This window comes from Euprymna scolopes, chromosome 40 (genome assembly GCF_053919585.1).
Source record: "Euprymna scolopes isolate OS-2025 chromosome 40, ASM5391958v1, whole genome shotgun sequence".
NCBI lineage: Eukaryota > Metazoa > Mollusca > Cephalopoda > Sepiida > Sepiolidae > Euprymna > Euprymna scolopes.
Window position 1 is genome coordinate 31,318,310 of NC_136521.1, and position 22,001 is coordinate 31,340,310.

At 34.5% G+C, this 22,001-nt stretch overlaps 1 protein-coding gene and 1 pseudogene across 1 annotated transcript in view; one reads left to right on the forward strand and one right to left on the reverse strand.

Moving 5' to 3' along the window:
* The window catches only part of LOC145265468 (uncharacterized), a 48,732-nt gene that overhangs the window by 13,763 nt on the left and 12,968 nt on the right, over positions 1-22,001 (forward strand). Inside the window, exons 3-7 of the mRNA XM_080121333.1 lie at positions 7,204-7,372; positions 10,522-10,633; positions 14,221-14,363; positions 16,525-16,663; positions 16,825-16,966. Of these exons, the coding sequence (XP_079977459.1) occupies positions 7,204-7,372; positions 10,522-10,633; positions 14,221-14,363; positions 16,525-16,663; positions 16,825-16,966 (705 nt within the window). The remainder of the gene's footprint in view (positions 1-7,203; positions 7,373-10,521; positions 10,634-14,220; positions 14,364-16,524; positions 16,664-16,824; positions 16,967-22,001) is intronic.
* LOC145265812 (U2 spliceosomal RNA) lies at positions 19,654-19,780 on the reverse strand (annotated as a pseudogene).

The window sequence follows — 22,001 nt, forward strand, 5'->3', positions numbered from 1 at the left end:
TATTAGCCCCCCCCCCCTCCAAAAGTGATGTTTATTCCGGGAGCTGTTAAGATTTGGAGGTTTGGGGAGGGGGGGGGTGATTCCAAGGTGGACCTAAGCTAAAAAAAAAAGGTTTTTTATGCGCACATAAGCAACAATTTTTTTTATTAACTTTTTTTTTTTTTACTTTTTTATTTAAAAATTAGTAAATTTCTATTGTAGCGTCTACCTCGGAACTAATTTTGACAGTGACATTGAACATTCACCATTTCCGGAGAGCTCCAAGAAAAAGACAAAAAAAAATTTGAGGAGTCTATTCACGCCGCTCCTTACCCAAACGAATTTTCTAAAGAAAATTAATTTATCGTTTCATCCCAACTTATCGCCAAAAACATTTGACCAGTCGGGAAGGATTTCTTCTTCTTTATTTTCGGACTAAAAATAACACGAGTGTGATACACCAGGGCAAATAAATTCACACCTATTATAACAAGCTAAGTCTGATTATTTGTTTTTAATTAAATTTTCGGGTTTGTATTACTGTACACATAGATTCGAAAAAGTTGTCAAAAAACAAATATATAACAAATAAATGTTATCAAAGGCAAGATAAGTTACTTTTCTGCCAAACTGGATATATTTTTTGTGTTTTTATTCAATGTTAGATATTTATTCAGCTCGAAAAACATACAGTGTTTACTGATGTATTAAAAAATTCAAGATGGCGTCTCACACCCTCTTTAACACCGTAAGTTTGGGAAAAGGTGTTATAAATAAAAAAACTATACAAAATACTATTAAAAACCCGCCGAATATATGTCAACATATGTCACAGTAACATATATTGAGCGAGTTTTTAACAGTATTTTATCTGGTTTTTTATTTATGACACCTTTTCCCAAACTTACCGTGTTAAAGAGAGAATCAGACGCCATCTTGAATGTTCCAATACATCGGTAAACACTGTATGGTTTTCGAGCTGAATAAATATGTTACATTGAATAAAAACACAAAACATATATCCAGTTTGGCAGAAAAGTAACTTATCTTGCCTTTGATAACATTTATTTGTTATATATTTGTTTTTTGACAACTTTTTCGAATCTATGTGTACAGTAATACAAACCCGTTTTTCTTTTATTAATTTGTTAAATGAAAGTACAGATAACCCGGTCAGTTTCTAATGTGATGAAAATCTAGCCCCCCTCCCCCCCAAAAAGGGGGGGTACTCTGGATAATAATAAATCATTAAAATTGCCTCAGTCTCGAAAGATTTCTTCTCTACTGAACGAGGAAACAAACGGTGAAGTGTAGTTCACCTTCTGTTTCTCTCCCCCTCTCTCTTCCTCTCTTAATATCTCTCTCTATCCATCTCAACCTTTCCCTCTCTCAATCTATATTTCTCTCTATATCACCCTCTCCATCTCTCTTTGAGCCCCTTTCTCTAACTCCCTCTATCTCTCCCCTCTCTGTTTCTAACTCTCCCCCTCTCTCTGTTTATCTATCAATCCCTTTATCTCTCTATCTCCTTCTCTTTCTCTATTTTCCTCTCACTTTCTCTTTTCTATCTATATATCTTCCTCTCTATCTGTCCATCTCTAATCCCTCATCCTATTTTAGTCTCCTAAATTAATTACATTGAATAAGGCATTGTCAAAACATGGATAAATCCTATTTTAGTCATCTAATTTACTGACTGTGAGAATAGAAGTTATTTGGAAATTACTGCTACCTTGAACAGCACCAGAAGTAACTGGTAAAACCTTTCTAATTAAATTGATTTTGGCAGCCATTTGGTAACAAAATAACATAGCCTTAGCCCTTGCTGCATCACTTGTGGAAAATTGGGTACGAAAAAGTGCCAGCTGATCAGAGTTAAGGGCAAAATTCTTTGACTTTTAACTTCTGTAATTTCTGTAATTTTATTTCATCAAAAGAATAGTTAGTTTAAAATGTTTTTGCAGATATTCAAATTATAAGAATTCCATTTGACTGAGTGAATGAGCTATTCTTGCAGGTCAATACAAAGATGCCCATGAAATTAACGCTATTATTCAATGTAAAATTCCAAGTGAGGTAGTCAAATACAAATCCATCGACACTGTTGTGAAAGCAGATAAAGTGGTTAATTATCAAACAGTTATATTTGCCAGGGATGCCACCGCATGTATTGCAACTGAAATTTGGTGTACTAATTATCATGTTGTGAAATATAAACCAATCCAAGCTTTGCAATGGCACATAGCTTGCAGTAAAAAAAAATTAACAAACAATATCATAGAAACAACAATCTTAACAGGACCTTTCACAGATGAATATATCTTCATTCCATACATTCCTATGATTCCACCGGATACATCATTACACTTTAGGAAATTGAACTTTCCAATTTTATTGTCATTTGCAATAACCATCAACAAAGCACAGGGAACAATCTTTACAATTGTGGGCCTTACAGTTACACACTGACTGTTTTTTCACATGGACAATATATATTACGTATTCAAGAGTCACCACACTGGAAAATCTCTATATCAGCTAAGAAAATGGAACAACAAAAACGGTGTACCCATGCAAAATGGAAAATTAAACCTATAAGAAACATGCTTTTTCTCATGTTGGAACTTTTTCCATTGCGCAATTTGAGCCACAGCAACGCGTGGCAGGGTACAGCTAGTATATATATATAATTAGACGGCTGCTGGGCATTGCCTGGTCATAAAATACATTTCAATGATATTTATGTTGATTTTTGCATTTGTTATAGAGCCAATTGTCTATTGATTATAAAATGCTATATAATAGTTGCTGCCAGGCATTGATCAGTCATAAAATATGTTTAAATGATATTTTAATTCATGCAGATTTCATATTTATTATTATAGAGCCAATACTCTATTGATTATTATATTGTACCCAATATATAGTAGTTTCAAAAGTTAAAATAAACAACACTTGGGGTCCATCAGCTTGAATTGAAACCAAAACATGTAACTTTCCAATGGTATTCGTTACCCTCTGAGCTAAGTCCATATGCATCATATGCATATTCAAACTTTAAAAATTGAACATAGTTTAACGTATAAATGTATATTTGCACATGCATTAGAAGATACATATTTAATCGACTTGCACCTGCCAAGTTTCAATTCCGTCTGTATTTTTCTACAGATGCATCTTAGTGGGATTCCCTGTCATTTTTCTTGCGAAAAATGTTATGGACAAAAAGGAAAAATTCTCACATTTGGCTTATCACATTTGAAAACTTCTCAAAATACCCATTTACATAATTTTCTCTTGCCCTCTCTCTAAAATTCTAACTTATTTCTAGGTCAATTAATCATCATTTCACTTATTTTTTAACCTGTGTTTTTTTATTTTAATTTATATGTACTTCATTATGGCTTAAATTTCTGACGGCAAATACAATTCATTATACATATATTTAAAACAATTTTCTACAATATTGGTTCAAACATCAAAAGATCATATAACATCAAAATAAATCATTACATTTTCTCATGCATAAAACAATTTATAACATATTTAACTATGATCTAGACAAAAAACGTTAGTCATAACTTCTTTTCCCCCCAAAAATGCAAAAGTGCATTCATTCTCGTTCTAACATAAACACACCCTGTTTTAAAAGTACATCTGACATTTACAAGTTTTGAATGACAGCTTAAATTCAAACAATTTCGACATTGACACTAATTTAAAAATAATCAATGACACCAATTTCTATTTACACTGTGTAGATAAAATGAATTTTTTTTCCACATTATCTGTGTGTGTGTGTATAATATACACATATATATATATATATATATATATATATATATATATATATAGTCATCCACATACAGTACTGTTTCGCTGTTTCACAGCTCATCAGTGCGGCTAGACATATATATATATAAATTTCAAAACAATGCAATTTACAACCAATTGTCGGTCTATTTCAATGATTTCTACGCTAAAGTACTCTTGTGAACTTTTTATGTTTTCATGTGTTTTTATTCTATTATTTACTAGCAAGGGGTATCCGGTGTTGCCTGGGTGTTTGGAGGTGTGTGTAGTTTTGGGTAAATCAGAACTCCGGGGGGGGGGGTTAAATAAAAAAAAAAATGTTTTGGTAGGTAAGTATGAGGATCGAACCCGAACCGTTGAGGCAAAGTTGGAAATTAAAGTGTGAAAAAAAAAGAGTGCAACGGTTTTAACTATTGGGCCACCGTGAGATGCTAACGGAAACACGTTTGAATTTATTTAATTACTTGGATTTGGCAGGTGCACGTTTTCATGACTTAATGAGGTCAAGTTTGACTGCGGGATATTATTTCATTTACTGCGGCAATGCTTTTTTTTATTTTTATTTTCCCAAGATCTTGGGGGGGGGGGACCAGCTCCCCTTGTCCAAATTGAATAGCAATTGTTTGATATATGGAAAATATTTTCACATTTATCAAAGCTGATTGCTTTCGGACATTTCTGTCGATAGACGGAAAATACCGCCAGAATTAGTGTTGCTTTCATTATAGGAAAAAGAATAATCCACATGCGGCGAGCGACAAATGTTGAATATTTATCTCCCCGAAGTCGAGCAAATTAAATAGACAGGCGAGCTCCGTTGTTAACTCTGAGATGTTACCATTTATATGTGATATAAAAAGTTTTAAGTTGTAAACTGACCGACCACTTCTCTGAAAAAAGCCTTTTGTAGACATACAGAAAAAAGCGAACACAGACATACATACATTTTTGCTTTTATATTTATAGATTGTATTTTTTTTCTCTGTGGCATATCGTCTTTTTTTTTTTTTTTTTTTTTTTTTTTTTTTTCAGTGTTTGTATGTAATTTTGCTTTTCTTTATATTTTTTTTTATACTGTTAACTCGCCGACCATTTTTAAAGACTTTTTTTCCATTACGTATTTCAGTCAATTACGGCCTGTTTCGTAATCATGCTTTAAATATATGTTCGTGTGTTTTTTGTTTTATGTATATTTTTTTTCATGTGACACTATGGTAACTCGTTTAGCCTTTTTTCTTTGTTTCTTTTTCATGTTTTTTTTTTTTCTTTTCTTCAAAAGACTTTGTTGTTTCGTGGTATGGTTTGTTTTTTATTCTTGCAGAATAAAATGGTCACGGCACTCAAATTCAACAGATGTGTTGTGGGGGTCATATTGGAGACATAACAAGGACTCAAAACAAGAATGATAATAGCGATAATGATCAAAACTAAGGGAGACATTTCTATTCTTGGTACATCATGACGACTGTGATAATTCTTTTATCATATTATAATACGCAGCTGAGACATTTACAGTTCTTGTTAATACAGGAGGGGGGATACATTGATGATGGTGGGAAGGACACGATACTTGGAAGGGGATTATACAAAGTTCGTTAAAGATGAAAGACAAAAACACATTTGCCTTTCGGTTGTAATAACAACACAGACAGTTACAAAATATTAGATGATTTCTTTATTCCTCAGCTGGCCGATTGATGTTCGGGATTCAAGTCTTTTGACTACATGGTCTTCCCTCCCCCCCTTCGCCTCTAAGATGATTAGCTCCACCGAGTCACTATCCGACTCGCGTCTGTGACTGGGATTGTCGGATTCCTATCTCTAACTTCGAACCCTCATCTCAATATATTGAGAATCTCCTTTGTTTATGACGTCAGAGGCCTACTGTCAACCAACGTGACTTTATTACGTTTCAATTCCCCGTGCCCTTGCACATGTATTTACACGCCTGATAAACAAAAGAAATCCATAAATTAAATTTTATCATTAACCTATTTTTAATTTATAAACTTGCATTGTCCATTCTTTGAACTGACATATTTAATATCCAGTTATTTCTAAAAGAATGGACAATCGCTTTATCTCTGACATAAATAATATTTAGTTATTTCTAAAAGAATTAACAATCAACTGCATTCCTAGGACTTCAGCTTGCCTACAGGGTTCAGTTCTAGTCTTTCTAATATCATTTTCACTTATCTAGTCTGCCTTTTTACCTACATAAGAGGACAACCTTTCTCATGTAATATCAATTTTTACCCTTAGCAGCTATTTTGTCTGGCTAAAAACTAAATCAAATTTCTTCCACAGGTTCAAATTTTGTCAAGTTGTAGATAAAAAATTTACAAGAGTAGTTTGCTAGAACATATATATATATATATATATAGATAATGTAACTTTGTGTGCAGAACGGTCTCTACCAAACTACTCTTGTAAAAGGTATACCCATGATACCTTTTATGCATGTAATATTTAATACAGGGTTCATAGAGACTTGAAAAGTTCTTGAATTTTTACTTTTATATTGAAAAGGCCTTACTTCTATTATTTCCTTGAAAATATGGAAAATTTCTTGAAAAGGCCTTAAATTGTATTTATGTCTAGTAAAAATGTGTGGCAAAATATTAAAAATAAAATAAAAAAATAATTTAATAGTATTTATAAGTATTAATAAAAATACTATTGAAATATTTTTCAAATATTGAAAATAAAATAGAAATACAATTGCATAGTATTATTGTGGATACAATACAAGAGTTACGTCCCTTTTTCACAAACTACCTTAGGTAGTTTGTGATTAAGATTGAAATCTTTATCTATTTTTGTTCTCATTTATAATTAAATTTTGTAAATTTTTTTTTAAGTGGGAAGGAGTAGTAGCGGCTGCCATAAATAAAATTCTTCCCACCCTCCCTCTCTAAAAACTAAAAAATACTTTCCTTGCACAGATGGGACTCTTCAATGGTGACCCCCTCCCCCCCCAATTGTGATAATTTAAAATTAAGCCGCCCGGGCCAAAAAAAACAAATAGACAAAATGGCAGCCATCTTGGTTGGAAATTAAGCCATGAAGGGAGTTAATATTTGGGATGAAATAAAAAGTATTTAAAACTACTTAAAAACACTAAAAATGATGCAGATGGGTTGTAATGTAATTGTTATTGGCTATGATAACTTATATTTGTTTTTTTTTTGTTTGTTTTTTTGCTCTGTTTTTTTTTTGTTTGTTTTTTTTTTTTATCTCTATGGATTGTAAAACAAACCTCAAAATTTGTTTTGAAAACTTGAATTTTGTCTGGAGAAGGCCTTGAAAAAGTTTGAAAAAACCTTGAAAATGGACATTGAAAATCTGTACAAACCCTATAATATATATATATATATATATATATATATATCGTTTTTATTTTTTCAGGTTTTGGTACTGGCACCAACCAGAGAAATTGCCTTTCAAATTTGGCAGGTCATCACGAGTATCGGAAGTGGAATCGAGGATCTCACCTGTGCCACTTTCATTGGTGGCATATCTTTGACAGATGACAAAGAAAACTTGAAAAAATGCCATATCGCTGTTGGCACCCCAGGTATGAGGGAGTAAATATTAAATAAAAATTTCAGACAAAATGAATTTATGGAATTGTAGATAAAAATGTTAACAGATAAGTTCAAATAAGGGCACAAACATCTTCAAGCTGAATCAAAATATTTCAGGCGATTCATTTCACCATATTCACTTGGTATCTTTTACTGTCATTTGTTATCTTTGGTTAGACTCTTTTCAATTTTCTTTGTTCTGACTGGAGATGGGGCACCCTACCAGATACATACATTTGTCCACTATCTCATACATTCCAACAAAGATCTATTTAATTTTCTAACCCTTCCTTCAAGTGCAATTATTTGAATCTCTCTTGGTATATTCAATAGGCAGCTTTTGAAATTCTTTTTCATGAGTCTGGTTACTCTTATAATAACTGGAATGATCTTTCTAAGATTCCAGTTTCTTTTCATGTCGTACATAAGACTTTGGTATTTTATCTTTCCCTCTCATCTCTGTTTAACTCAACATCATTGAAGGCACTAATTTTTATTGAAGTTCTTTCTCCTTCTTGTTCCATATCACTACGTCGGGCTTAATAGCTCCATTTTCTAGGTCTGTAGCTGTAGGAATTGCAAAGTCATAGTGATGGTGTATGACTTATTTTCAACTGTTGTTTCTGGTGTATGCTTCCCAAACTTACTGCTGGCATTTGATATTTTACTTGTGAACATTTTCATGACAGTTTTGTAAGCCTTACTACTTTTGTGTTAAATTGGAAACAGTTTGACACCATCACTAGAAGATTGCCTTACAGGGCTAACATGCTGTTTTTATCCGTTTTTATTTTTTATTTTTAGTTTCTTTCTCCTAAATGGATTTCCTTCACCATGGCTGAAGATTTTCATCTACTCCCTTTATCTTGAGTATCAGAGGGAGGCTAACAGAAGTGACCTGGCATTCGGCTCTCTTAGGTATTATATCTATGTACGTAACTTCGTACAACACTTACTATTTTCCTCTTGTCACTTATCTGGTACTGAACAGGTTCAGCATTGCTTAACTTTGGTGATCTAGTGAGAATTGGAGTATCAACATGTATATTTTCGTATAAATAAGCTTTAAGAACTCAACATTTTATATAATGAAGTGTGGGAAGACTCCAGAAGGAAGGTAATATACAAAAAGAGAGGAAATAAAAGTTGTGTGTAGTTGGTTGAATACGTGAGGAGAGATGGAGATGTAAGGCAGACAACTAATGGGGGTGGGTGTAGGAAACTTACTGGTTTTTTGTTAAAATTTTGGAAATAATATACTGGACACATAGCCTAGTAGATAAAGGTGTCATTTAAAAATATTCAAAAGCGAATTCTATCTAGATGCGAGTAGTTTTTTATTTTTTACTTTTTCTTTATTTTATTCTTTCTTCCTCTCTCGCCTTACCTTCTTTTTTCCTCTTATGACAATTTTATCTAAAAATAGGAAATATTAATTTTTCTGTGAAGGCTAAGAATTTGAACGAATCATAAAAGGGGTAGGGGAGTTAGATGATTTTTATTTCATCAAAGAATGACTTCCTGTCTCCTTCCCCAATACGTGCACTCAGTGTCTTATTTTTGACTTTTACCAAGATTAATATTTCACTAAATTTTCAAATTATGAGAGGTCTTAAATAAGTTTCCAGACTTTCTATGAGCACTTTTATTGATAGTACACATATGATACTCTAGTTCCCTTTGAAGTAATCTCCTCCAGCTGCAATGCACTTGTTGTACCTTTCTAACAACTTCTGGAAGACCCCATGGAAGTCCTCTTGTTTAAGCGTGTCAATGACCCTAGTCACTGCCTCTTTCATCTCCTCAATTTTCTCATAACAACACCCTCTGAGGTTTTCCTTGAGCTTAGGGATTAAGCAAAAGTCACAGGGAGCAAGGTCTGGACTATAGGGAGGGTGAGGAACTGTCTTGATGTCCATCTTGATCATGAGAACATCTTTCTTTCTGATCTTTTCTAAGCACCTTTGGGACAAACTTCATACAAATCTTCTGCATCTTCAGCTCCTCATGAATAATTGTATGTACAGTTCCCACACCGACATCAAACTGTGCACTTATCTCTATAGACACATGATGGTCCTTAGCCACAAGTTCACTGAATGAATCTTACAAGGCTTGAAGAATGGAATGCAAACAGTGTTCCACCTCGGGCTTCAATAATGAGTTGTTCTAAGTATACTAGGGTCCTCTCACAAAATTCTTTGCTCTCAACAGGAGATAAAACTCCTCAAAATAAAATATATACCATATATACTGCCGTATTGCTACGAGATCTAGCCCCTGCAAAAAGATTTTCATTCAGTCTTTGACATCTATTGACTCATCTTATGTGTTTCCACTTCTCCGACCAAATCTCAAACAACACAATCAATGCAAGTTGCAACACCATCGGCATCACAGAGACTATTTTGAAAATGACTTTACTGGTTCGGACATATTCTTCAATGCTCTGAGGAGAAATTCAGGGTCTTGTCCAGAATTTTCTCTTGAAAAACAAAACTAAAGAAAAATCTGTATAATGTCCATATTCATGACAAAACGAAAATATGTTCCAAAAATCACATAAATTGATCAGGTAGTTTTATTTTTATAAAGGAAATAATTTTTAAGCAATTCATGAGAATTCATAGGCATTACAACATAAATCTAGTATAAATTATTGCTGAGTTATCTCCCTTTGTTTCTTGAAAAATAAAACTACTTGATCAATTTTATTTTAATATTTTCATTTTGTAACAAGTATGCACATCTTATAAATTGTTTTGTTTTTAATATGGGGAAATTCTGGACAAAAATCAAAATTATCCACACGTTCATGGACTCTAATTGTAATAGCTAGTTGGAGTAAGTGTGAAGATAGCCAACTGAAGGCATGAATTAAAGCAATGGAGATTCACATGGAGTTGATAATTGTCTTCCCCTCTCCCCATGTTTTTTTTTTTTCCCCCAAAAAAAATTCCTCCATAATACTGAGTAAAGAAACATCAAGTACCTTTTTTTTTCTTTTTTTTTTTCTTTTTTTTCTGGTGTTTGATATGACTCCAAGTATTGAACCCTGTGTCTCTCAACACATTAGTGAACCCTCTAACCACTATATCAAATAGTATTTTTCACTTTATTTTCGTTCTTTAATTCACAGGTAGAGTGAAATTTCTGATTGAACAAAATTACTTGAAGACGAAAAGTATTCGCCTTTTTGTTCTTGATGAAGCTGACCAGTTGCTCGACGAATGCTTCCAGGCAGATATCAAGTAAGAAAATGTTTTTTTTCTAAAATTAAATATTCCAAACCAGTTTTAGAATGTGGAAATGGGGTAAATCTGGTGAAATTCCTTCCAATTTCAACTTCTGATATCTCATTTATTTTTTATAAAATTTTAATCTAAACAAAATTTATATTCTGAGTATGACTTTAAGACATCTAGCAATGAAGACCCTTTTGATGGAGGCTGTGGGGAATTTGTATTTTTTAGTGTCACCCGCACTGAGGGTTGAACCTTCAATCTCCAGAAGAGTGTAACTTACAAATTAATTTTACCAAGTACTTTATTCACTATGCCTTGATCCTTGCAGACAATTCTGATAATTTTGGGAGCTTTAACCTATTCCTGTATTCAACAAGATATATCTGAAGAGTGTCAGAGGTTACATTTGATTGAAACGTTGTAAAAATAACACAAGATGCAAACAGTAGTCTGAATAATCTAAATTATCAATCCTCATTAAAAAAAAAAAAAAAAAAAAAAAAACAGAAACATAACCTCAGAATATTCCTGAACTGAAAAGACTCATTACAGCCCAAATCAGGACAATATGAAGAGAAGTGTTTCCTAGTTATTGAAAATATTGCAATAATTAAAAGCAAATCCTTTAATACATTTTCACCCCAAACAAGGCACATTGCCACTTTGGTGTAGGAGGCTACTATCAGGGGCAGCAACTACTGGGGCAAGATGTCAGTTCACGTTACACTTGAACTTCTGCATGTCAGTACAGTTAGGGAAGCAGGGACCTGGAATGGAATTCCAGAGTCTAGCGGTTCTGGGGAAGAAACTACTGGAGTAGAAAGATCTTTTACATCTAAGGATCTCTACTGTGTGGGGGTGGGATTTAGCTGCCTGTCAGGTTTGTCGAGGGTGTCTACGTCAAGGGGGCACAAGTGTCTGCAGTTCGTCAGAGCACTCACCATTAAAATACTTGTAGAACAGGCAGAGGGATGCAATGTTTCGTCGATGGGACAGAGGCTGAAGCTTAGATGCCAGTTCAGGGCCTATCAGATTGGCGACTCTCTTTTGAACCTTGTCAAGGAGCGAGAGACTAGTAGCAGATGCACCAGCCCAAATATGACAACAATACTCCATACATGGGCGAATGGTGGCCTTATAGAGGTACAGGATACTTTCAGGTGTCAGTAGTTTTCTAGCATGGTAGAAAGAGCCTACCTTTTTCGCAGCATGTTTGTAAGCTAAAACATACTGTTTTGAATGAAGTTCTTGAGTGTGTTTTGTTACATATGCAATAAAAGGGGTGGTAAGGCAATTTATAGCGTAGGGGTATGAACAGAAACTTAATGATAAAACAAATATCGTTTACCTTTTGTGACATGTTGTATAAGGGAATGTACGGGAAAGCAAACACCCAAGTATTTTTCTCTTTATCGCATATGTGACACAGCAAAAAAAATAAAACAAGTGGATAGAGATACTAGGACAAACAATAAAAATGCGATGAAATAACGAGGCAACAGACACTTTTCCAAATGACACAAAAATAGATTTATTTAAGATAAAAAAAAAAGGAAGAGTTTAACGAAAGAAAAAGAAATGTATTCAAAGTTATGGAATCTGACGTATATCTACGCGTATTGAAATGAGCGAAAGTCTTTGGGGTAATCAAAGTCTTTGCACTTACAGGTCCTTTATTTTTTATTTTTTTTTTTTTGCTGGTGTATTTCACAACTCTACAACGACGCAGTTAATACAAGATATTTCCTTTGGTGGGAAAAAGTTTGAATAGCAAATTCATGTGTTCTCTTTTCTTGCTCACACTTTATATATCTGTCTCTTTCATGAGGGATAAGCGATCACATCGTCCGCATTGGTACATCCACATCTCCTTCGCATGATGAAAAAAAAAGTCATCGTCTCTTTTGTGAGAAAGTAAATTAATCGCATTCTCTCGCATGACTGGAGAAGAGGGTCACGTCGTCCACATGCCATGTATTCGTATCTCCGTTTCGCATGAAGGGAAGAAGTCGACCCCGTCCTCCTCCCACGAGGAGAGAGACCTCTTAACAGGTCGTCGACCCAAACCAAAAAGAGCGATTTTTCGCTAGTGTCCAGTTGGAAAGGGGAAGCGATACCATTTCCGGTCCCCGCCCCCCCCCTCTTCCTATCTGCTTCACAATCCAGTCTAAAAATAGACTTGATGAAATCTCTAGCCGGTAAAGTCTCTACAAGTTTTAAAGGGGGGGGATTACATTAGTAGACTTTCGCTCAATTCAAGACAACTACTGTATTAGCCTATCTTGTGCGAATCATGTTTTATTTTACCTCGGCAACAAAATAAAAAAATAAAAACGATATATCTTGTCAGCCTAAAATTAAATATTTAAATTTTGATTTAAATACATAATCCAATTTAAAAATTAGGTCACAGTTTATACAAATACATCCTAAGATGGAGTATTGGCTCAAGTGTATTTCCTTTAAAATATTTTATGTTGCCAGTAGTAATGTTTGCTAGATTCTTTTACTTGAAAATGGCTCACCCACCTCTCTCTCCCTAATGAAACCTGGCCCACTTGACACCGAAAGAATGGATAATTTTATTTTTAGCTATTATACACCTGGGGAAACATTGCTTAAGAAATGTAAATTTTTTAGATCTTTGCATAGTAGTTTTGGACTTCTAGCTGGATATATAACATGCACACAGGCAACTGTCCTTTATATAATAGCCCAGTGAGGGTACTCAGCGTTGCCCGGGTGAGGTGTGGGGGGGGATAAATCGAAACAAAATGGAAAATAAAAAAGAGAATATAATAATTCTGTTTAAATATAACTTTCTTTTAAAATCGGATAAACAAAAAAAACGCGAACGTAATGTAAAATAAAGAATAAGTGAACAAAAAAAAATGGCATAAATAATCTTGTTGTAAATGTTGTTGTTTAAAAAATCGGAAAAACAAACGGCAAACGTGATGGAAAAAAAAAAACGAATGTAAAAATGGCATAAATAACCTTGTTTTAAATGTTAAAACTTTAAAAATCGAAAAAACTATATCTGATGTCTAGGCTCGAAATGCAATCTTAGGATAACTGCTGCCACTATAATGATTGGTTTATGATCGCGTGAGCGAAGTTAGGTCGTTTTTTTTTTTTTAATATTTAAACTAATTCAAGAAATAACGTATTTTCTTTTTTCTTTTTTTTTTTTTTTCTTTTTTTCTTTTCTTTTTTTCTTTTTTTTTTTTTTTTTTTTTTTACACATGTGTGTTTGGCTAAATTGTCAGGAACGATTTTTTTGCTACCCCTCCCTGTAGAAAAGTGCTTGGTTGAGGGTGAAGGAATTAATATTTTTAGCCAATTTTTCAATATTTGTCATCCATCGCTTCTGTCGAAAGTTTTAGGCAGACATTCAAACATGCATACATACATTTAAACAGATTTTTGCCGTTTATATAATAGCTAATAGCTTCACATGTTTATATATTTTATTAAATGGTTTTAAACGTAAATACTTTTCACATATGTAGGTAAACTAAAATTGTTTTGGACTAATCTCTAAACTATATTTCCTTCAAAATCTTTTCTAACATTTGCCTTTTTCTTTCCAGTTGGATTTATTCTGTGTTGCCTGAGAACAAACAAATTCTCGCTTTGTCTGCCACTTACCCTGAATATTTGATGAGGCACATGCTGTATTATATGCGCAATCCAACTTACATACGCCTTGATGTCACACAACTTGCTCTTTTAGGTAAAGATGACTCTTTAACCTTTTTTTTCTTTTATTTAAAAAAAAAAAAAAAAATTTCAAATTACCTGATTTTAAAATTTAGCACAGTAATAGTTTAGCAGATTCCAAATTTAAAAAGGCATGGAAAGATAATTCTGTAATGTAGTGAAAATATGCTCACCTATTCTAGTGGTACATGTGCAACTGATAGATGCTTGGCCAAGAGAAATGAAAATATTTCTGGCTGGAATCCGGCCACCTAAGAGTTAGTTACCTTTTGAATGGAGACTGTTTAGCCATTATCTCCAGTGGATATTTCAAGTAGTCAACTTCTGGGTCGTTGAATGGTAACCACTGACAAAAGCCAGCATCTAAGATTTCTAGTCAAGAGATTCAAGTAGTTGGGAAGGGGAAGCAGTCAAAGCTGTGACCCGATGGGGGATCAAGCGATGCCGAGAGACCTTGCTAGTTGATTAAGGAACAGCTTGTCGCTTGGATGGCCTCATTGACACGAATTCAGAAGAATTCGCACGGCAGAATTCTAATGATGATGATGATGGGTTGATGTTATTTTAAACAGAATACGTTTGTTTCTTGGTGGATAATTAAATTGATCTTCCCTCCCCCTTCGCCGGGAATACCACAGTGTGTGTCAACGCCAGAATAAGTCATAAAAATAATTCCGAAAATTAACAGACGGACTGTGTTGATAGATCGCCGATAGAGATGTCGTCCAGTGACGGAGGGAGAGACCACCCGAAGACCCGCATGGTAGGTCTGTTGAGGCTAATTAGGCGTGACATTTCGTATTCCTGGCATGAGAACATTTATTTCCTCGCTGATGGGGCGGAGGAGGTGAGGGAGAGAAGATGAGAAAGGAAAATCTTTTCTTTTGCTTCGATAAATGTAAGGGTCGCTTTTATTATTTTCTTTCTCTTTGGCAACCAAGCAAGTCCTTACTGCCCCCCCCCCTCCGAACAAAGGCGCAGCCATTGATTGATTGACCGCCACTTGTGGGCATACTTGGAGAGGTGAGGGGGGGAGTTACAGCTAGCGATATTGATAAAATGAGGTGAGGAAAGGGAGAGAGAGATTCTTCTTTTTGCAAAATGTTCCGATACGCATGTCTCTGTGGCTGATCCTTCCCCGTAGACTGGCGGTAGAAAAAGAACGAAGTGCTTGGAAAAGGAACGAAAACTACCAGCCCTCTAAGTTGCATGATGAGGCCAGTGTGTAACTATTTGTAAAGTCGAAGACAATAATCAATTCTATGTTAAGAAAAACCAATTAAGTTTTGACTTTCTTTTTTTTAATTGGAAACGCCGTTGTGAATGCAATATATTTCTCCGATAGCCCAGGTGACGTTTGGAAGTTGATTTGAAAGCGGAACCGGAGAGCAACTGACGGCGACGGAGACAAATTCGACTACTAGACGGAAACATGGGTGACTCCACAGGTATCAGCTACAGCTGCATCTCACATCTCAACCCACAAGCCTGTGCACCTGAGCTGTCCTGTAGGGGTTACAAAGCTGCCTTTGTGGTTAGTGAAACAGACAGTTGTAGTTGGACATTCAAGGAAGTAGTTAGTTTTTATTGGTTATTGGGAACAGAGGTTTTGTTGTCTGGTTGGACTGGTGGTTTTTTTGTTTTTTTTTTTTTGTTTTTTTTAGTTGGCTGGGATAAAGAATCTTATTCTGCATGTCTGCTATTCAACTTATGAAAACGAGTGACACTTATAATCGCTGCAAAAAGTACATGTTTATTAATTATTTATAAATTTGGCTTTGCTTGAAATGAGTCTAACAGTCTTTGACCATCACGATGAGCAGGACGATCATAGCCTGTGTAGAGTTAGTACAAGTGGATGTTCATAGTAAGACGATAAAAATGAGGATAACTGTGTCAAATACAATAATGATTGTGGAAAATAGAAATTTATAAACTGTGCATTCAAAAATAAAATTCAGGCATAAAAATTTTTAGAATTATGAAATTTAATCTAAAATCAAGATTGAGAATTTGAATGTTGATAAAGAATTTTATTAGGAAGAAATTAAAATTAATGTTTTATTTACCATCAGATTCATCTGTAACTTCTATGCCTAAAATCAGAATCTGATCTTTAACACTAGTTTTTGATCTAAAAAGAAAAAACACTATTTTTCTTTACTTTCATGCAGGCATCAAGCAGTATTATCTCAAAATCCCGTTTCATCCTCATGTGCAAAAAGCGGCCGAGTACAGCCACGATGCAGCCATCAAAGTTCTTTCTTCTGTTTCGTTTAACCAGTGTTTGATATTTTCTAACCTTCTATCAGGGTAAGTTATACGTATGTAAATATTTTGCTTTTCTTTATCATTCGTGTACACTAAAACTGCAAAGCAGCAGAAAATAATTTTTTTTTTGTTCATCCATGGCTGTGGCCTTTAATAAATTGCTTCATTATGTTTAATTTTTTTTTTTTTTTTTTTTTTTACAGAGCTCAAAGTTTGGCTTTTAAGTTAGAAGAACAAGGTTGGCCAACCTGTTGCATTGCTGGTTCTTTAGAACAGAAGGAGCGAAACGAAGCGATAGCTAGTCTGAAAGCGTTTCAATGTCGTGTTTTGATATCAACTGATTTGGTGGGTTTTCTTTATTTTGGTTCTATTGCTGAATTGAAATGATTTTGTGAATTTTGTTGTTTTTGGATTTTTCAGATTATTGTTCTCATCTTTAAACGTCGTTTTCACGTTTCGGTTGATGTAACCTCCTGCCTTCATGTGTATCTTGTAAATTCAGAGAATCTGTCAAACTGGGGAATCTGTATGGAATTTCGAATGGAACCCTTAATTTAATCTCTGGAGCTAACATGCTCTTGTTCTGTTAGCCCTCAATGGATTTAAGTCCCAAGTAATTCCCAATTGTATTTTTGAGTATTGCTCGCACTGAGGATTTAACCTCCAGAAGATTGTAACTTATAACTGAAGTACTTTATCCACTATGCCATTGGTCCAGTTCATGCGACACTCAGAATACAATTGCAAATTACTTAGGACCTGCACACAATCATGACTGACGGAATGAGAAGGTGGATTAAATAAAAGGTTCAGTTCAATTGTAAGACTCCTGAGTTCGACAGCAAGGTTCCTGAGTTTGACAAGATACATCTGAAGAAGGTTGGAGGTTATATCGACCGAAACATTGTGAAAATAACACTGAAGATGAGAACCGTAGTTCAAATAATACAAATGATTTGATAAAACTATAAATTTGGTTGAATGTGATTTCAAAGTGAACGTAGTTTAGAGATTTGATGAGTAATTGCAATAAGTAAAAATAGCGTTAGAATGGTAAATTTCCATGTTAGGTTAAAATTAAGTGGGATAGAACTTTCCAGTTGTATTAAGTTGTGTGTCCTGACAGTGACTTCATAGGCAGATCAAGTGTTTTTTTGTTTTTTTTACTAGGGGGTCACTGTTTATTAAGGCCCGATGCCACTCAAGGATAAGGGTTAATGAGTGTTGGATAAACTGAGACAACACTGATGTTTGGTAATGGTAGAACTTGGGTAGGGTTTGATTATTTATGAGGGCAACTCAATAATTTACTTATTTTATATTTGAAAACAATGTCATAGTCAGCTGGGAAGCATCTCCAAAATATTGTTCTACAGACGCAGTTCTAGAAAAGAAACTTTGCTCATGGAATTTTTATTTAGTTTTAGGTATTGATTGCTAGAGTAATTATTGACAGTTGTAATAGCTAGACGAGTATTTGTTGCAAATGTTTTTTTGTTTTTTTTTAGGGGGGGGGGCATACATTAAATTTCAGTTGAGCACCTACAATGAAAATGAGGATAGAGCAGAGATATACTCGCAGTGTCTCTTCTGTAAGAAAGAAAGCAGGAAAATGAAAAGGTTTATTAGATTTCAAAGATGATTTTAGACTTTACCAAGGCAGAAAAGGCTACTCTGAGCATCTCCTCTTCAAATGTGGCAACAAATACTCCATCTTAGGTTGTATTTGGCTTTTGTATAGGTAAAAATTTGCATCGAGGGTGAGATTCTTTCCGGAGAAGTATAATGATCCAACCATGTTTCAGCAGCTTTGGCAGCAGATCTGATGTAGATCTTCCATTTCAAATCAGGAACGTTCTTCACTCCATTGTGGTCTTTAGAGTCTGGAATATCTATGCATGCTATGGATTTGATGCAAGAGATAGTAAAACCACCTGACGTACTGAATGTGTAAAATATCCACAATCCCGCCAATACTAAGTTTCTGTAGAAAAACTGTTGAATGAATCCTTTCCTCCAGTCTGCAGCCATAAATCCACCTGATTATGACGTGATCATTACGAAATCAATTTCATTAGAATTATCATGTATTTAGACGATGTCAATTTAAAATGTAACTTTTTTTATGAATTTTATTTCTGATTTCATTCACCATGATCATATTCGGTTTAACATCTATTTTAGATGCTGGCATATGTCTAGTTGAAAGATTGTCTATAGTTTTTCTCCAGGAATTAATCGCTATTTTAGTCACGTGAATTTTTTCGACGTACAAGTTGTGTTCATGCTCAACGAAATGTTTTCTTCTCAAAGCAATGAAAGCAGAAAAAGTTGAATTCAGAATTCTTAACAATCAGCGTTCTATTTTTTTCTCCCTTGCTGCTTCCATCGTAATTTTTTTTTTGTCCTCTTTCCAACTGACAGCACAATCTCTCTTTCTCTTTATTCTTATCACTCCCCATGTTTTTCTTGACTTATTCATGCCAACTGATCCAACTACTTGTTTTATATCTACTAACCCAATAACTCTTTTTTATTCTTTCAATGTGACCAAACTAATGAAGTTTCCCGTTTTCCATATATCTCGCTATACTGTCTGATCCTGGATATGACCTTAAACTATATCTGATAGTAAGGCCCCAGCTTGCGGGCTTTGGGGAGTGTCGAGCCACCCTTTAATTGCCATTGCTCCCAGGTCCACTCTGACCCAGAGTGATAGTACCTGTTAGGGTCCCAACTATGGGTTAAATAGAAACCGACTTGAAAAAAACAAGGCCGATAGCCATTAGTCGCGTGCTCTCGTGTAATGAATGAATGCGTGAATGTAGGATTGGCATGAAATTCTTAAAGGTAAACTAAACTGACCAAAAAACGGGCTGAAATGACTTAAATAAATAAAAAGTAAATGACTTAGAATGACTTTAATGAACTTAAGGATGAATTGAATGCTTAAAAAATAACTGGAATCCTTCAAAAACAACTTGAATGATCTGGAGAATGACTTCAATGGCTTTGAGACTGTCTGGTTGTAAAGTGGGTGGTCATTTTACATTAAATTAATACAGAAAAGTGATCCCCCACTTTATATCACAATAAGTACAGCATGTTGTAAGAACAGATACTACACTTTGATCTTGGCCAAAAGGCCAAGAAAAGGGTATTTATTTGCTCTCCCACCGAGGAAATTAGGCACAAGGCCGATTTTTAATGTGAGGAGTGAAGGGGAAATGGGACCAACTCCCTGGGGAGTAGGGGAGCTGGATAGTGACAATTGGTATGAAGGGTTGCCCCTACATTGACCAAGGTCTTATGTGGAGTTGCCCCCACATATGGTCTTTGCTTGCAGTATCTGCTGGAACAGATACTACACTTTGAGATATTAAATTTTTATTCACAGGAAAAAACAATAGGGAAAATGAACAAAAAACTTAGGCACAAGGCTAAAGGCCAAGAAAAGCTTAAAAAGCTAAGAACAGCATCTATTAACAACAGACCTTTGATCTTAACCAAAAAGGCCAATCACAAAAGTGTTACGGACAGACCAACTTATAGAGTCGCTTGCACGCGACTAAAAATATTCTATTAAAAAATCATTCTTCAAAATAACTGGATTTGGCATTAAATAACCTGAAAAGGGTTGATAAGCTGTAAAACAAAAACAAACTCGGTTTAGATTTAATTTTTCTCCAAGATTATCAAATCTAAGTTTGTCTTTAAGACTCCTATTACACATCCGTCATATCATTCTGATATCATTTCTCACCATGCAACACATATCCTCAATCCTCATTGACCAGGTTTTATTTCCATACATTATTGATAAAGTTAGTAATGCTCTGTTAGTTCCTAATCGAAGTTCCCTGAATTTAATCTATTTGTTGCTAACTCTTGCGGCCACAATAACCCGGTTTTTATGTACTTATTGTCTCTTTGATTCTACTTTCGCTTTTTCTCATACACATTCCCTTACTCTGCGTTCATAGCAGTGAGTCGACATCAGTGGACATTTTTTTTATATATATATATATATATATATATATATACCAAAGCGGTTATTAACAATTTTTTTTTTTTTTGCCCTCCAACAAAAGGACGGTGGATCTGTAAATTCACTCTTGTCCGTTCATCTGTCTGCACTTTTCTCAGTAACTACCCCTTGATATTTTTTGGAATTTTGCACAAACATTAAACATGATATGAGTAAAAAGAAGTAACAGAACGGATTTTTCGGGACCCTCCCCCCACCCCCTCCTTCCCCAGGGGCGCCTTTCGGGTTAAAATGGCTAAAATTGACACTTTTGTGCTTATTAAAAACAATTGATGCCTTGGATTTTTATAAAATTTTCTGAAAAGTTGTAACTAACTTATTTCTATATAATTTTGTTTATCTATACTTTGCAATAACTCTTATGTGTGCCCCAGGGGCTCTTTTAGGGCTAATAAAAACACTCCATTTTTGGGACTATTTATGTCTATTTAGCAGTTTTGCATGGTGCTGAGCTCAAATTTACACATATTAAGGTCTTGGGAGGGAAGGGGGCATATGTTGGACTTAGTCACTTCTTTTTTTTGCATGATACAGAACTCAAATTTACATATGTTAAGGCCTAAAACTGCGCCGTTTGTTCATTTTCACCAGGATTTGACGTCCCTTGGAGACTTTTGGAGCTAAATGGAGGGGAGGGGGTACTGAACTTAGTAATTTTTTTATGCCTCATTCAGTGTGCACTCACAAGGAACCATGCGTACTTCACTTGTTTTTAAGTTTAATCTATTTCAAACTGATATAAATTATTGTAAAATTGATTAAATTATAAAAATCAGTTTTCTTATTTCAAATTGTTTAATTAAGTAAAAATTCTATCTTTTTACTTTGATTACTAAATTTAAAGTTATTCCAGCAAATTATCTAACAATCTTTAAAGAAAAATATAAAAACTGAATTTAATTTGAAAATATGAAAAAATATAGCTTTTTAAAAAAAATTTTTTACTTGATTACTAAATGTAGTTGACCTGCTGAAAAATTGGAAAGTAAATTTGCATAATATCAGTAAATAGCTGACCCCCTGAATAAGGTAAAAGATGAGGTTAAATGAATAGAAATAACTCTGGTGTCCTCCATTAGCTGGCCCTTCTTTTCAATTGATCTGACTTAACTCCCTCGTGTTCGATTCACTGTTATGAGGATTCTTTTGTCAATAACTAATTAACTTTTTGAATCCTGCTCTCCATTTTGGCTCGGGTTTAAAAAAAAAAAAAAAAAAAAAAAAAATCCCTCCTGGATGAAAGAGCGTAGGGTGACAGACAATTACCCCCCCCCCCTTCTCAAAAGGAGGGAACAGAAATTAGGTCATAGAGCTTTATCAGGGAAGGGGAGA